Source organism: Mobula hypostoma, chromosome 2 (assembly GCF_963921235.1).
Source record: "Mobula hypostoma chromosome 2, sMobHyp1.1, whole genome shotgun sequence".
NCBI lineage: Eukaryota > Metazoa > Chordata > Chondrichthyes > Myliobatiformes > Myliobatidae > Mobula > Mobula hypostoma.
Genome location: NC_086098.1, coordinates 47,898,142 through 47,916,434, shown reverse-complemented (window position 1 = coordinate 47,916,434; position 18,293 = coordinate 47,898,142). Strand labels below are relative to the sequence as shown.

General features: G+C 38.9%; 1 protein-coding gene across 1 annotated transcript in view; it reads left to right on the top strand.

The window, feature by feature from the left end:
- The window catches only part of ldah (lipid droplet associated hydrolase), a 325,214-nt gene that overhangs the window by 138,483 nt on the left and 168,438 nt on the right, over nucleotides 1–18,293 (top strand). The window contains exon 3 of the mRNA XM_063036663.1: nucleotides 12,163–12,297. Within this exon, the coding sequence (XP_062892733.1) occupies nucleotides 12,163–12,297 (135 nt within the window). The remainder of the gene's footprint in view (nucleotides 1–12,162; nucleotides 12,298–18,293) is intronic.

Genomic DNA, 18,293 nt, shown 5'->3' with positions numbered 1-18,293 from the left:
CACGCTGCATTCCTGACCTGAACAGGTTTAAAATGTGACCTACTTTTTTGGCTTTCGCCACCTTGAAGCTGCCATTAAAGTGGTGTAAAATGACCCGCATGACATTATTTGACTTTCTTTCACATGGCCATTATCTTGCTTTTACAGCAGTGTTCATTGTTTAAAAAAAATACGACGTGCGATGTTAGGAATTGCAGCCACAAGCCAGTATCCTGCAACTACACCATGCAGTACCCTGGCATGTTGACGCCTGATTTGCTGGTCTTGGCTGCAAGGTTTTTAGTCAGTCTTAACATAACTCTCTGCGTTCACATGTCTTTAGTTGATTTTGTGCTTGCTATCTTGTTACTTGATACCTGGATGGGCCGTCACCAAATCACCCGGACCCAGATCTGGGCCATACCCTCCAAATATTCGGACCTGCCTCTCAGTTTTTTGCACTACCTTACTTCCCATTTTTCTATTTTCTAACTATGATTTATAACTTAAATTTTTAATATTTACTAATTTTAACTATTTTTAATATTTAATATTTGTAATCCAGGGAGTGTGAAGCGCAGAATCAAATATCGCTGTGATGATTTACGTTCTAGTACCGATTGTTTGGCGACTATAAAGTATAAAGCTTTAAGAAATTGAACATACTGCTTATAATGAAATCAAAATGGATGGTGTCTTGCTCAGCTGATACACTTTAAATGTATCTTCAGGCTATCCTGCCGGAATAGGAATATAGGTTGTAATTCACAATTATGTCTTTTTTATATAAGTGTAGATGTAGGTCAAGTGTATGCAGTGGTGTGAAGATCGTAAGTCTGAAATGCTGTATGTAGCCAATACAATAATAATAATAAATATGATTATATTAACTAATAATAAAGTCCAGAATAATAATATACACAATTTACCAATGTGCAATACTGTGCAATAATAATGTACAAAATAATGAAACAGAGACTATTGTACTATGATGTGTGTTCTCCTGTTCCACAGAGATGAACTGTTCTATATGATTATTGCATTCGGTAGGAAAAATTTTCTGTAACATTCCTTGTGACAGCCGAGCTGAATGAGCTTGTTCGAAAGTGGGCTGCACTGCTTATTCAGTAGGTCATGGAGAGGATGTGCCAGATCTTCCATAATGGATAACAGTTTGTTTAGTGACCTCCTCTTCACCACTAACTCAAAAGAGTCCGGGTTGTACCCAAGGATGGATCCAGACTTTATGATGAGTTTACTTAGTCTTTTTGCATCACCAGCACCAAGGCTGCTCCCCCAACATAAAGCCACAAAGAGGACTGCACTCGCTACAACAGACTGGTGAAAGATCTCCAACGTCCTGCTGCACATTGAAGGATCTCAGCTACCTTAGAAAATAGAGTCTGCTCATCCCCTTCTTGTAAACAGCCTTGGAGTTAGTTTTCCAGTTAAATCTGTTATTAAGTGTTGGCGTGTGACCAAGTGGTTAAGGCGTTCGTCTAGTGATTTGATGGTCACTCGTTCGAGCCTTGGCTGAGGCAGTGTGTGTGTCCTTGAGCAAGGCACTTAACCACACATTGCTCGGCAACGGCACCGATGCCAAGCTGTATGGGTCCTAAGCCCTTCCCTTGGACAACATCAGTGGCATGGAGAGAGGAGACTTTCAGCATGGGTAACTGCTGGTCTTCCATACAATCTTGCCCAGGCTTGTGCCCCGGAAACCTTCCAAGGCGCAAATCCATGGTCTCATGAGACTAATGGATGCCTATATATAAGTCTATTGTCAAAGTGAACACCCCAGTTTTTGTACTGCTCCGCCACAGCAACTTTCTCTCCCAGAATATATACAGGGCTCGTTACAGTCGTCTTCCTCCTAAAATCATTCGGGAGCAGGTAATTCCTCCCACACCACTGTTGGAACTGGTGTAGTGGCATCAACACTGGACTTCAAGGCAGTTGGTACTGAGATCAACCCAGCCGGCTCTCAACCTGGGCAGCAGCAGCGCCTGTGCGGAAGAAAGGCTTCTACTGTGCAGATCTACTGCCGTATCTTGCTATGAAAACCCGAAGGACCCTCTAGTCCATGAGGTCATGAAGAGTTGAACTCGACTAAGTGGTCAAACAATAAATGAACGCATATGTGAGACAAGTTAAAACTTGGAATTGTCTTTCTGATACCCTAGTGATTATGGTATCAGGTTAGCAACCCAGAGGTAGCAAATCTAGGAAAATCTTGAAATGGAATAATTCCGTTCACTTATAGGACGTTGTTAGGAATTGACTAATTTCTACAATTTTATTGCTGAAGAACCTGACCTGGTCTGATTGCTATGTGATTCCTATCCATTATCTTTTACACCCTCAAGCCAACTATATTTAGTTTGACTAGATTTGCCAGTGTCACCACATTCCAACAAGCTAGTTTTTTTTTTATTTGTCTCACTTTCCTTCTTAATAGCAGCGACGTGTATTAATATAGCATCTTTAATTAACTAAGATATTCCAAGGCACTTCATAGGAATGTAATCAAGCAAACTTTCAGACCAAGCCACAGAAAAGGGTGGGATTTTTACATAAATTGGCATCGACTGGCATCACCTCCTTGTAGGTTATAAGGAAGAATGGGAGGAATTATCTTAAAGGATAAGAACTGAGGTGAGGTAAAGATAAACTGAACAATATTAATGATGATGAGATTTGGCAAGATTCGAGGTCAGGCAGTCACTGGAGAGCAGAATTACATCATTGTGGTTAGGGAACAGTTGGAAGGCAATGTTAACCAATGTTTAATCAGAGGAATTTTCTGCTCATTTAATACTGGATAGTGGACACACATTTAAGTAATGTAAGTCGAAAGGGATCAAGAAGCAATATCACCAGGATAGAAATTGACTCTTGAGACTATTTTGGATCACATCAGCAAGAGGTAGTGTGTAAATGAAAGCTAAGGCAGAGTCATGAAACACTGCCACTTTGGGGGTATATGATGTGAAAGCAAGAAGAGAAACCTTTCCAGGTAATTCTGTGGCTGCAGCCAGATCAATAAGATTGGGGAAAGTTTATTGCTGTGCCATCTAGCCAGATGACAACAGGAGAAATTGCAGAATGCTGATCAATTGCTGTAAAGTCCAAAAACAACTTGAGAAGAATTGTTTGAGCAACTGTGAATTTGTACAAAGACATGATTTTTGGCAGAAACCAGATTGGAAGGATTCAGACATGGAGATCTGAAAAAAGAAGCAGTAAAAAATTCCTAATAAATAGAGAGCCTTAAATAATATCTGCTAACATAGAGGCCAAAAAACTATATTGGATCAGCTAGAGAATACATGAGAAGAGGTGGAAGAAACTAGAAAAAAATGCATTAGGGTTAAATTGTGATAAAGTTTGGAGTAGGTTTGACGCAGTTGCGAACAGGCAACGAGAAAATCAGCAAAGGCAGCTGATTGGATGGTCTAAAACAAATTGGCAAAGGTGTTCATTGAACATCTGGAAATCAGGGTGGAACAAAAAGAGCATAATGGTCATTTTGTTCCTCTTCTGATATTTCTTATTTCATTCCTCTCCTCCTTAAGTTTTAAATCTCTCATATTTTCTTCTGATGTGGGCCATCAAGTCTATGCCAGCTCTCAGAGTATTCCCATTTATCCCATTCCCCTACTTAGTGCTTGTAACTTATTCTCTCTCATATCCCCTCAACATCGTGTATGGCTTTATAAGGCATTGGTCACACCACATTTGCAGTATTGTGAACAGGTTTGCCCCATATGTGGAAGCTTGTGCTGGCATTGGAGAGGGTCCAGACGAGGATTACAAGACTGCTGCTGAGGGTGAAGTGGTTAACATATTAGGAGTGTTTGATGGCTCTGGGCCTGTACTCACTGGCTCACTAGAGTTTAGAAGAAGGAAGTTGGGGTGGGGGAGAAATCACATTGAAACCTACCAAGTAGTAAAAAGCCTGGACACATGCCCTCTAATTTTTTTCACAGTTGCATGGACCAACCATTGTTCTGAGCAGGAAATTTTACATAGACTGAAAACTGTGTGACACTTTAAATGTTTTTTTGTAATATATATACTGTGAATATTTAGAATGAAAATTGAAAAATCACATACTTTTGATTATATTTATTAATTGAAGGGTTTAATGAAATACTGTATAACAAAGAAAATCTTTCACATTCTGTAAACCTCTCCTCGTCTGTCTTTATTACAAATCCATTGTCTATATACACTCTCCAGATTAATGTCACATCCAAATGAAAAATATGTCTTAATCCTCATTTGATCATCCAAATTTTCCAGCTGGTCTTTTTCTGGATTTACATTTGATTGAATTCATAGGATTGAATCTACATTCGCAGTCAGCATGAGAAACTTGAAATGTTCCAACGATGTCAACATGAATTGACAGTTCTTCAAATTCTTCATTTCTAAGCTTGTAGTTCAACATATTAGTGAACATCTTAATTGAACCAGTCTTAACTTTCATAGAAATGATAAATTTAAAATCGCAGTATTGCCGCGATATTTTTGCAGCAACACTTTCGTCATAGTTTGTAATAGTAGCTTCGTAATTTTTTTTGTGAGTCATACAACATTCTCTTTTCCAAATTCAATATTAGTTGTATTTGAAACAGCAAAAGGGTCAAAAGCTTGCCATCCACTTAATTCAGGAAATCTATCATCCATAATTACACACATATTGAAGGAATCAAATAATAGGCACAGTATTGACATCAGAACTTATAGATACAAACAGATCTTTCACTCCAATAACAGTATCGCCATGATAATTTCTGCTTTTGCATACTGCAGTGCTTCAATTGTATTCAAACTGCTTTTCTAACGGAATTTACAATGATTCCAAATCAGAAGGCATTTGATAAAGTGCCGCACATGAGGTTATTTAACAAGATAAAATTCTACGGTGTTACTGGAAAGATGCTGCCATAGATAGAGAAATGGCTGACAGGCAGGAGGCAACAAGTGGGAATAAAGGGGGCCTTTTCTGGTTGGCTGCCAGTGGTATCCCACAAGGGTCAATATTGAAACCGTTACTTTTCACATTGTTTGTCTGTGATTTGGAATTGATGGTTTTGTGGCCAAGTTTGCGGATGATATGAAGATAGGTGGAGGAGTAGGTAGTGCTAAGGAAGCAGGACTTAGATTGGAAGAATAGGCAAAAATAAGTGGTATGATAATGCATTTTGGTAAAAGGAACAATAGTGCGGAGTATTATCTAAATGGGGAGAAGGTTCAAACTTCAGAGGTGCAGAGGGACTTGAGGCTGATTTATACTTGTGCATCAAGCTTACGCCGTAGCCTACGCAAGTAGCCTACGCGCATTGTGAGCATTTATACTTGTGCGTTGGTGTGTCTGTGTCACTCTGCAATTCAGGCACATCACACATGCGCACACACCTGCCCGCGCAAGGCTTCATGGTCATCTTTCTCGGGGTAAGCAAGTTTAAAACGAGCGGCTTTTTTCGTAAAAGCGAAATGTGTCCTCCATAATTTCGGAGGTCTGTAAAGCTTTATGGAGAGCATTGCAGCCAGAGTTCCTTCCCTGCCCTTCAGTCGCCCAATGGGAAGCTATTGCAGCGTAGGAGGAAATGCAATGCTACCAAGCGGACCAATCACAGTTGTTGCGGTCTGCGTTGCTGCGACGCGTAGTTACATTTTGGGAGAGATGTGCGTCAGGCTACAGCGTAGGGATCCGCGTCGGCTCCGCGTAGGGTTCGCGGCTACACCGTACCTATGGCGTTGAGTTGACGCACAAGTATAAATCAGCCTTAAGGAGCACTCGTGCAAGACTCCCAGAAGGTTAATTTACAGGTTGAGTCTGTGGTAAAGAAGGCAAATGCAATGTTGGCATTTATTTCAAGAGAAATAGAATATAAAAGCAGGGAGGTAATGCTCCTTGATGGAATGGCAGAGCAGCCTCGTTGGGCTGAATGGTGTCATGGTCTTCTAACACATTGTTAAGGACAGTTGATGCTACTCATTTGTGGATTGATCAAGATCTTCAGGCAATAGTTGCTGATTGGATATTAACTTGTCAGCCAACTTCCTTTGTTTAGTGGTCTAAATAACACAACATCACATTCTGTGACATTAGCTAATTCTTCTAGTTTTTCTTTTTTTTAACTAAGGACCTGCTAAACGTTGTATGCACTGTTTTTTTAAGTGTCGTAACGAAACACTTGACAAAGTAAAAATGTTGATGCTCTAAAATGTTTCAAAGTAAAGGTTATCGTTTAGTATGTTTATTCATTAACACAATTAATTACAGGTATTTCACAATTATATTAACAGATTTCAAAATTGTGTTTGCATAATTTCAAAATTATTTTAACGTAACTTCAAAATTATATTGATATTATGTAAAGGATCATTCCAGCTTCGCAGCAACAAAGACTGTAAGTGCAGGAACATTTCAGTTCCTGCATGGCCGTGCACCCGTGCAGCTTAGAGGGAGCAGTGGACTTCGATAGGTTGGACATGGAAAGGATGTTTCCTGTGGGGGGAGTCTAGGACAAGGCATAGCCTCAGAGTAAAAGAATGTTCCTATAAAACAGAGATGAGAAGGAATTTCTGTAGCCAGAGGGTGGAATTCATTGCAATCTGTAAACAGGCAGCACTCAAGGTCACTTTTGAACCCACATCACTGGAGGTATGCAGTCACATCACTAACTACTGTACCATAGTGCTACTTCTCCTTTTGTTTTTCGCTGGCCTTTCTCATACTCTTTCAGCCTTCACCCTTGCCATGTGTTACTCCATCTATGTTTGAATTCATCCTCTCGCAGACTTTCTCTTTGATTCTTTCCACCCTTTCTCGCTAATTCTGCAATATTAAACTTGTTTTTTTGAGTCTAATGAAAGGCTTATTAACCTGTAGTTGCTAGACCTACTCAGTATTTCAAGCATTTTCTGTTTTTTTTTCGTGAGATTTCGTTGGTGAATTTAAGAAACACTGGAATGAAGAAAAGGCTGACAATTATCATTGCAATCCAGTATCATCCTGGATTAGTAAGCAGCTGTGACAGACAGAAACAAGACCCACTTCTGTTTATGTTGTCTAACAATACTTATTAATGATCATATAAACCAGTTGCCCACTATGCCCACTATATCTCTTCAAGTTTGATAACCAGGATAAGAGAGGAAAATGGTTTTAATAACTAAAGCATCAGTATTTTATGTGAAAGTTTATTGGAGTATCATTTCAGTTTGTCTCAAAATGCAGCCTGATTCACTGATTTTTTTTCTTTCTTTTTTGTTTAGTTTTATTTCTGAGTTACAGTATCTGTGGTATTTTTCTGTTTTAGTTATTATTTTTCTACTGATATCTGTACCTGCTTACTTCTAAAGAATTACGTTTACTTCCATTACCGTGCAGAGAGAGACAAGTGACAGCGTCCCAGTACCTCAGATCACAGCAGAGACTGCAGATCAGGATTAGATCAATGTGGGCTTTACAGAGATCTTTTATTCCCCGAACTTGTGAGTTCAATTATAATAAGGTTTGTATTTTTAACTTCTGTTGTACTTACTGCTTAGTGTTCTCTAAAGTTTTATGTGGAATTTGACTTGGCAATTATTCAGAAGTATAAAATCCATTATCCATCTTTATTGAAAAAAAGTGAAATGAATATTTTATTTTAAGCTAAAAAAAAAAATCCGAACTAAATCATTACAGGTCAGCAGCATGATAAGAGAGGAGGGAGAGAGATTTATGTCCGTTTGTTGGTAACATACAAATTAGCATCAATTAACAATATTGTACTGCGTAATTTATTAAATCATATTTTAAAATCTTTTATCCATGGTGACTATGATATCACGCATTTTATTGGCAGCCAGCTTTATAGCAATTTACCATTTAACTGGGTTTAAACAAAGCTTCTAGGTGACAATAATAGTTACAACTGTAACTTGTGAATTTTTCTTTCAATGAACCATTGACCCTCACGTGTGTTTCATTTATTTACTGTTAGTTAGCTTTACAAAAATTTAAATAAATTGTTTTCTTGGCATTGTTCCTCTGTTTTGGATGAAACTATTGCATAAACAGCATATTTTTTCAGAAATTAGACACATTTATGTTGATAATATTTTGATGATGTTGATAAAAAGGAGGGAGGAGAAGATGGCGACGCGACGCAGCTCGCAGCGGCCACTCCGGTGGTGATGTCTGTTATTTGTCAAGTAGGGTGCCGTGCACAATCCTGATTTGATGGAGACGGACATGAGAGCCCAGGGGAACATCTGGTGAAACTTCTGAAATGCCTGCTTCGCTGCTGCTGCTACTGTGTGATCCGGAATCTCTGGAGGAGAAGGCTGCGAATCCTCGGCCTTACTTAATGCTCGGCGGCCGGGGCAGGGTCGAAGCGCTTGGCAGAGGATGGTGCTCGGTGTCGGACAGCTGGTTGGAGGATCGAAGTTTTCGGATGGACTCAGAGTCCGCTGTGGTCGGGTTCTTCCAGTGGTGCTGCATCGGCAAGTTTGCTGTGCTTGGAAGTTCATGGCAGGGAGAGTTTCTCCCTTCGACCATCTGCATGAGATGATAGGGCTATTGGGACTTTGAGACTTTTTTTTACCATGCTTATGGTCTGCTCTTTATCAAATTACGGTATTGCTTTGCACTGTTGTAACTATATGTTATAATTATGTGGTTTTGTCAGTTTTAGTCTTGGTTTGTCCTGTGCTTCTTGTGATATCATCCTGGAGGAACATTGTATCATTTTTAATGCATGCATTTCTAAATAACAATAAATAAACAAATCTAATGTTTTGTTCATTTTGTATCAGTTTTGAAGTGTTGGCGCCGACATTCTGTGGAAGTCCCATTAGACCAGGTACTTCCTGTTGCAATTCACCCTAATGCAGGTTTCGTTCCCCCCCCCCCACTTAATAACAATTACGAATTGCTTAATAATAGAAATCTAATTAACTACTTTCTCCATGGCAACTGCTTGATGTAAATGTTTCACATGAAAGCCCACAGCAGGTCAAAATAGTTCAGTGGCTGCCATCTTAGAAACATGCATGTCAAGTTTTAATGTTTTAAAATTGGAGCACATTATAATGATTCCTTAAAGCAGCAGAGTTCCATTGCAAAATTTTATTTGTGACCACAGATTTGGCATTAATTCTCATTTAGTGTACCCCAAAAAGCCTTAAGTTTTAAACAACTGTTTTATTTGGGGGACTATAAGTAAATGCAAATTGATAAGCTGCTCCACATCAACACATAGGAAAATGAAAATTAAATTGAACTTAAGTTTTAAGCAAAGTCAAATAAAATGGAATTTTGATTCACTGCTATGATTAAGGCCGTTTGCTGTCGTCATGCAGGGAATAATAGAAATGGAAAAGTAATTCAATCTCTCACCATTTCTCTGTTCCTATGTTGGAGCCAAACAACTAAATAAATCTACACATATGCATATTTCTAACTTTAACCAGCAGACCTGTGAGACCTGTCAAAACTGTTCTCTGAATGTGATCTCCACCCATACCCAAATTACGTAGGACAAACACCTGCAACTCTAATCTCAGTAGAGCAGTTGATTTGGAGGCGTCAGCACATTAACGTTATTTGCTATACATTGTGCTCATGTTACCCAAATGCATTTCCAGAAACCCTGTAAGCTTATGAAACTTGTATGCCAGGAATTCTTGTTGATAATTGATAAAGAAGGTTGAATAGATGTTGGATAATAACTGAAGAGAGGATACGTCTTCACTTGTAAAATGTAAAATTTATGACAAGTTGTGTCATGGCCGTCATAACTCACACCTTTGGATCTTAATCACTGCAAGATGAATATCTGTTTACACCTTTTTTCCAGAAATCTTTATTAATATCAATCTTAGTTCTGAGATGAGATATAAAATTTTCACTATCCCATCTAATCACACTTAAAGCACAACCATTGTAGTTCTCATTGTTTTTCATGTAATATCTTTCAGATTTCTATGAGTAACTTTGCAATTCATGAAGTGAGTCTGCCAGTATTTTTCGTGATTTTTATTAATGACCTGGATGTGGGGGTAGAGGGGTGGGTTGGCAAGTTTGCAGATGACACAAAGGTTGGTGGTGTTGTAGATAGTGTAGAGGATTGTCAAAGATTGCAGAGAGACATTGATAGGATGCAGAAGTGGGCTGAGAAGTGGCAGATGGAGTTCAACCCGGAGAAGTGTGAGATGGTACACTTTGGAAGGACAAACTCCAAGGCAGAGTACAAAGTAAATGGCAGGATACTTGGTAGTGTGGAGGAGCAGAGGGATCTCCGGGTACATGTCCACAAATCCCTGAAAGTTGCCTCACAGGTAGATAGGGTAGTTAAGAAAGCTTATGGGGTGTTAGCTTTCATAAGTCGAGGGATAGAGTTTAAGAGTCGCGAGGTAATGATGCAGGTCTATAAAACTCTGGTTGGGCCACACTTGGAGTACTGTGTCCATTTCTGGTCGCCTCACTAGAGGAAGGATGTGGAAACATTGGAAATGGTACAGAGGAGATCTACCAGGATGCTGCCTGATTTAGAGAGTATGGATTATGATCAGAGATTAAGGGAGCTAGGGCTTTACTCTTTGGAGAGAAGAAGGATGAGAGGAGATATGATAGAGGTGTAGAAGATATTAAGAGGAATAGATAGAGTGGATAGCCAGCGCCTCTTCCCCAGGGCACCAGTGCTCAATACAAGAGGACATGGCTTTAAGGTAAGGGATGGGAAGTTCGAGGGGAATATTAGAGGAAGGTTTTTTACTCAGAGAGCAGCTGGTGCGTGGAATGCTCTGCCTTCGTCAGTGGTGGAGGCAGATACATTAGTGAAATTTAAGAGACTACTAGACAGGTATATGGAGGAATTTAAGGTGGGGGGTTATATGGGAGGCAGGGTTTGAGAGTCGGCGCAACATTGTGGGCTGAAGGGCCTGTACTGTGCTGTAATATTCTATGTTCTATAAGTTTAATACAATATATCAAGCATAGTATATTGCATTTGGCATGTTGATTAAATAGACAATAACTTATTGTGGTATCTCTTCAAGAATAGGAAATAGGCAATTCTATGAGCAGTAGCATCTAAGGATCTGCTTTGAGTGAGGAAAAGATTCTTTCAAACATGCATTTAAGCCTCTGATGCCTCGGTCACGGACTGTGTGTAGTTCTGGTCACTGAGTAGTAGTGTGTGGAAACCTACAACAAATCTCCTGTTTAGCTGGATATACTGCATTGTAACTAAGTTTGTTCAACATTGTTCTTAATCCAATTCAGTGCTGCAGTCATTTTTTCCCATCCTGTGTAAAAACCTAACTGGCACCCAGCCCATTTGGTGCTTGTGAGGTGATCTAAGTAATTTTGACATTTTTTCCTCCTCCTGAGGTGATGCTATTCTAACATGAGGCATTGATGAGAAGCTTGTAGATCTTGCTGCAATAGCTAATTAACATTTAGAGATGGATCTCTAAGTACAAGTATAAACCAAGCTGATCCCAGAGTTGTGTTAGGGTGCATATACTTTAATTTTATGGAAATGCAAAATAATGTCCAAGATGTATTTTCAAAAATGTGCTATATTTCTATATAATTAAAATCTAGTAAATAAGAAATAGTAGTTGTTATGATCATCATATATTAGGTGTATTTGAATGCAGGAGAGATTACATAACTTTGTTTTGCTTAGAAAGCAGTTAGGATCTGGAATTCACTGTCTGTAGAGGTGGTGGAAATGGAATCAGTCAATGCCTTGTAAAGGAAATTATTTAGGCACTGGATAGAGAATAATTTGCAGTACTATAGGGAAGGGGATGAAAAATTATATTGATGGAGCCAGAATAGATCTGATGGGATCTTTCTGTCAGTAAGAATTTGGTGATTCAGTGCAATTAATGTTATGAATTATGATCATTCAGATTAAAGGATATTCTTCCTAGGATAGACTTTTGACTTCAATTATTTTGAATGTAGAGTTCAAGATAAATATGCTATTACTTATTTCAAAATTACAAATCTTATATTTTGCTAGTTTACAGCAGGATACTTAACTTCTTATATAATCAAGTTCTCCCACACAGCATGGTTTATAATGCCAAAACTGAGTAACAGGAGATTACCTTTCATTATGACACTTATTTTCTAATAAACCTGTTGTCTTTTGTGTATTTTCACAGGGAATCCAGGAATTGTATGTTACTATAAACTCTTCATGCAAATTTTGCACAAGATCCTGATGCAGAAGTATCCCGTCTGGGCTATAAGCCACGCAGGCCATTGCATTCCTCCAGGAGGCATGGGGATGATGGAAGGTATTGTACATGGTTTGGAGTCTTCAAAATAAGTCATCTTCTTTCTCATTCCACTTGGTTACAAATAACTCTGTAAATGGATGAACCTTTTGTAAATGACCTTTTATTGTAAATGTCATATGTTATGAAAATTACAAGTTAATGATGTATCTATAGTAGAAATTTACATAACCTTTTGATCTTGTTATGTAAAGCATGACAAATAATTTGCAAAAGCTCTTCCAAGTAATGTTCTGACCTGCAGATAATCAGTCATCATTTTCAAGTTTTGTACTGTCATATTAGACAGGGTTTATTCATTTGGATATTTAATGCAAAACTATCCAATGAGACAGTTCATTCTATACTTGAACGAGGAGCCTGTGGAATTTACTGCAGAGGCTGGAAGTCTGGATACGCTGGCTGCCAAGTGAAATTGGCTCAAGGAGATTTGTAATGGATTATGTGAACTTCATTATTTGAATCTGTTTTAATTTTCATATCCTGTATGAAACACCATATGCTTGCTATTTCTTGATCACACCAGTCACAAATGTACACTCAGTTTGTAAATATTGGAGTGGATTGAAGAGAATGTTTTCTTTGCAATACTGACCTTTCACTACTTTATCTGGGAACTTAAAACTATTATTTAACTTTCTTGTGTTCTAAGAGAGGCATTGCTCTTGAAAAATAATGGGCACAATTTTCTATGAAGACTAAAATGGAGGTTTTCAAAATTGGAAGGTACTGCAGCACTTTTATTTATTTTTATTTCTTTATTTAGTGATACAGTGTGGAGTAGGCCCTTCCAGCCCTTCAAGCCATGCTACCCCAGCAACACCTAGCAACCCCGATTAAACCTAACCTAATCACAGGACAATTTACAAAGAGCAATTAACCTACACGCTACATCTTTGGACTGTGGGAGGAATCCAGAGCACCTGGGGAAAGCCCATGCATTCCAAGGGGAGGACATACAGAAACTCCTTACAGAACAGCACTGGAATTGAACTCCAATACCCCAAGCAGTAATAACATTGCACTAATCGTTATGCTAACAAAGCACCCAGTGCTCCCCATGTCATTATACCTTGTGTTGGCCTATAATGCATAAAACTACAGTATAGAAATAAAAACAGAAAATGCTGAAAATACTCAGCAAGTCGAGCAGTAACTATTGCAGGAGAAACAAATTGATGATCCTTCATCAGAACATTCATTGTGCTGAAAGGATGTCGACCTGAAACTTTAATTCTGTTTCTCTCCACACAAATCCTTCCTGATCTACGGAGTATTTCCAGCATCTTGTGTTTTTCTTTCAGGTCTTCAGTATCTGAAAGTTTTTTTTTATTTTTGAAGTCCATTAAAATCTTACTTTACTGTTAACAGGTTGCAGCTACTGACTCTGAAGCCTTTGACTTGTGGAGGTGTTGGCTCTGTTGAACCTACCTTGTTGTCATTTTTTAAAATATTCTGATTGTGCACTACAGACTGGAATTATGATGAATGAAGAGTATCCCCAGCTGGTTTTCATCCAGAAGTAATACATTTGCATTGTCCTATCCTACGGTGTAATATGCTTAAGGCATTTTTGTAGCATTTTTTGTACAGAAAGACCTTGCCTAAACCCTTTCTCGATTCAGATAATTATGCCCAGATGTATAAGGTGTAGAGCTGGTTTTGCTGAAATAACTGAATGCAATGCTACAGTTCATTGTAAGGAGAGAAGGAGTGGGTTCAGTTAATATATGAAACACATGTTCAGCAATAAAGATGGCAAACGCAAACAGTGAGCCATTTATTACCTTATTCATGTGACACATTACTCAGCTGAAAGGGAAAAGTGGTAGCTGAGGAACAAATGCTCCTGAATGATTTAAATGGGGTCAAGTTGGGAAGGTTGAGAGGATGATCTGCAAGATGAGCCTTAACCCCATTAGTAAGCGCAAACACATAGAGACAGTGTAATTGAGGTCTGTGAATAACATATGACAGTGCTACCTTAGCCTTCCTTAGATTTACTTGTTGCCATGAATATGGTCTAGATGTGCTGCTGTAACTCATTTATAGATGTAAGGATTGGGCTGAAGTCTTGAAACTGCAGTTAAAAGAAATTAACAATACACATATTTTAGGGTATAAAGATACTGCCCTGCAAAATGCTTCATTCCTGAATTCGACCTTCATGTGTCCAGTGATGTCTATGACCACAGCAAATCAGTCCATTAGCTTCAACTGCATTTGTAGATCTATAGGTAATCAACTCCTGGACTATAGAGAGAGTTTGCAAATGAATGAAATTCAGAGGGATTAATCACAAAATATTAGCTGGTAGATGCAATGTTACTAGGAGGGCAAATAGCACGTTGGCCTTTATTGAAAAGGGCTTGGAGTTTAGAAAAGCGAGTTTTTGTTGAAGTGGTACAGGGTGTTTCTGAGGCCATACCTGGAATACTGCAAACAATTTTGGTCTCCTTACCTAAAAACAAATAAAATAGTGTTAGGGGCAGTCCAAAAATTCACCAACCTGGTTGTTGGGACGATAAGGCTGTCGTATTAAGAGAGGCTTAACAGTTTGTGTTTGTATTCTTAAGAGTTTAGAAAAATGAAAAATGACTTTATTCAAGCATATGAGATGCTAATGAAGCTTGAGAGGGATCGATCATGGGATGTTTCCAATAGTGGGAGAGTTGCATGTCAGGGGACATAATTTAAAACTAAGATGTGAAGAACTTTCTTTTTTTCAGAAGATAGTGAATCTCTGAAATACTCTACCCCTGAAGGTGATGGAGGCCAGATCATTAGAAACATTTAACGTAGAGAAAGATAACTAGAAGGGCTTTTCCAATTCACAAATGAGCACACTTACAGAAATCTGACTGTAGGCAAATCCTCCCCTATATTTTAAAGCATTTTTCAAGCTAGTGGTAATAATAATAATAAAATACCTCTGGTATTCGTTAATGATTAGATATATTTAGTCAGGTTAATTATGGGTAGTATCAAGGTGATTAATGAAATGGAAGGAATATAACAAGTGTACATAGAGAGGTACAATATGGGGTCTGATCTACAGAGCATTTCCCGGAAGTGGAATCCTTGTGGACTGCCTATATTTGAAAGATTGAGGAATTGAGCATTATGGAGAATTGGCACAGAAGAAGAGTCGAAGCCAGCATACATAGGCATGATCATATTGAAAGGTGGGGCACTTTTGAAGGACTGAGTGGCTTACTCCTGCTCCTAATTTCTTGTGCTGTTATGTTCCTGTCACAAGCTAGGTTGACCACTAAGGGTCTATGTTATTTCAACAGTAAAGAAAATAAAAAGAGTTTAACGGAGTTTTTTGTGATTTAAAAAAAAATCATGGCTTCTTTGTGTCTGAAGAAACTAACCATAGAATGTAGCTGCTCAGCATGTTGTGCTAATTCCATATCTTTTACAAGCCAATCATTCCTGAGATGTACCAAAGAGGTCTGGATGTAGCTAACACTGGAGAAGGCTAGAGTTACTTGGATATGATTGTCCTGTCATTTGGTACATTAGCAAATAAAAAATAGTTAAAACTCTCTGTGTCTTCCACTTTTTACACTCTTAAACAGATTTAGTCAGGTTAAAGGTTTTCTAGTATCACCCAAGAGTGAGATAGAAGTAAGAACTAGACGAACAGTTCTAGATTTTATGCGTTATTTACAAATAATAGCTGTTCTGCCCACGTCAGCTTATATAACTGATCATTTCAAAATTAATGGAGAAACAAGTAACCCAGAAAGAGACAAAGAATATCTTGACCCTTCCATTAGTCGATATTATTCTTTTCAAAATTGAGCATCACCACCAGATTATCAAATGTGTAACTAACTTGTTATTCTTTTGACAAATGATACTGAACATATCCCGTCGGTGGTGGGGAAACTGCTGGAGTCAGTTATCAAGGATGTGATAACAGCACATTTGGAAAGCGGTGAAATGATCGGACAAAATCAGCATGGATTTGTGAAAGGAAAATCATGTCTGACGAATCTCATAGAATTTTTTGAGGATGTAACTAGTAGAGTGGATATGGGAGAACCAGTGGATGTGGTATATTTGGATTTTCAAAAGGCTTTTGACAAGGTCCCACACAGGAGGTTAGTGTGCAAACTTAAAGCACACGTTATTGGGGGTAAGGTATTGGTGTGGGTGGAGAATTGGTTAGCAGACAGGAAGCAAAGAGTGGGAATAAACGGGACCTTTTCAGAATGGCAGGCGGTGACTAGTGGGGTACCGCAAGGCTCAGTGCTGGGACCCCAGTTGTTTACAATATATATTAATGACTTGGATGAGGGAATTAAATGCAGCATCTCCAAGTTTGCGGATGACACGAAGCTGGATGGCAGTGTTAGCTGTGAGGAGGATGCTAAGAGGATGCAGGGTGACTTGGATAGGTTGGGTGAGTGGGCAAATTCATGGCAGATGCAATTTAATGTGGATAAATGTGAAGTTATCCACTTTGGTGGCAAAAATAGGAAAACAGATTATTATTTGAATGGTGGCCGATTAGGAAAAGGGGAGGTGCAACGAGACCTGGGTGTCATTATACACCAGTCATTGAAAGTGGGCATGCAGGTACAGCAGGCGGTGAAAAAGGCGAATGGTATGCTGGCATTTATAGCGAGAGGATTCGAGTACAGGAGCAGGGAGGTACTACTGCAGTTGTACAAGGCCTTGGTGAGACCACACCTGGAGTATTGTGTGCAGTTTTGGTCCCCTAATCTGAGGAAAGACATCCTTGCCATAGAGGGAGTACAAAGAAGGTTCACCAGATTGATTCCTGGGATGGCAGGACTTTCATATGAGGAAAGACTGGATGAACTGGGCTTGTACTCGTTGGAATTTAGAAGATTGAGGGGGGTTCTGATTGAAACATATAAGATCCTAAAGGGATTGGACAGGCTAGACGCAGGAAGATTGTTCCCGATGTTGGGGAAGTCCAGAACGAGGGGCCACAGTTTGAGGATAGAGGGGAAGCCTTTTAGGACCGAGATTAGGAAAAACTTCTTCATACAGAGAGTGGTGAATCTGTGGAATTCTCTGCCACAGGAAACAGTTGAGGCCAGTTCATTGGCTATATTTAAGAGGGAGTTAGATATGGCCCTTGTGGCTACAGGGGTCAGGGGGTATGGAGGGAAGGCTGGGGCGGGGTTCTGAGTTGGATGATCAGCCATGATCATAATAAATGGCGGTGCAGGCTCGAAGGGCCGAATGGCCTACTCCTGCACCTATTTTCTATGTTTCTATATACTGATGTTGTGGAAAATGCTTTGGAATCTCATGTTCTTGATCAGAATTTATATGCACGATTTTCAAGTTCAAGTCATCGATGAAAAAGGGAAATCAGGGCTTTGTTTATGTTGCAAAATGTTAAAACCTGGTGTACACTATCTGGTGTACAGTGGAAGTACTAGAAATTTAAAAGTAACCACTAAATGGGAATTAAATCTAAGTCTAAGAAGTGAAAATTTATAGAGCCATGTGGAAGCAAATGAAGTGGCTATGACTAGCATTTTCAAAAGTCTAAGTAGAAACAAATAGTTTGAATGGTTTCCTTCTATGAAGTAAGGTTCTGTGAGCTCCTTTAGGTCATTAGCCTATAGTGCTAACTATTTCATTACGGAGACATGTATTATTTTCAAGATTTTAGAGGTTTATTGCAGATTTCCATGAGATAGTTGTATTTTTACAACTCCTCCCTTGGAGGGTCAGACACCCTGAGCCAATAGGCTGGTCCTGGACTTATTTCATAATTTACTGGCATAATTTGCATACTACTATTTAACTATTTATGGTTCTATTACTATTTATTATTTATGGTGCAACTGTAACGATAACCAATTTCCCCCGGGATCAATAAAGTATGACTATGACTATGACTACTATTAGATGTGCAACGTGTTTCTTCCTGTTGTCTTAGAATGAAGGCATTATGTTGATCTAATCAAAGTAGTCTTTTAATTTACTGAATGTGCTGCAGA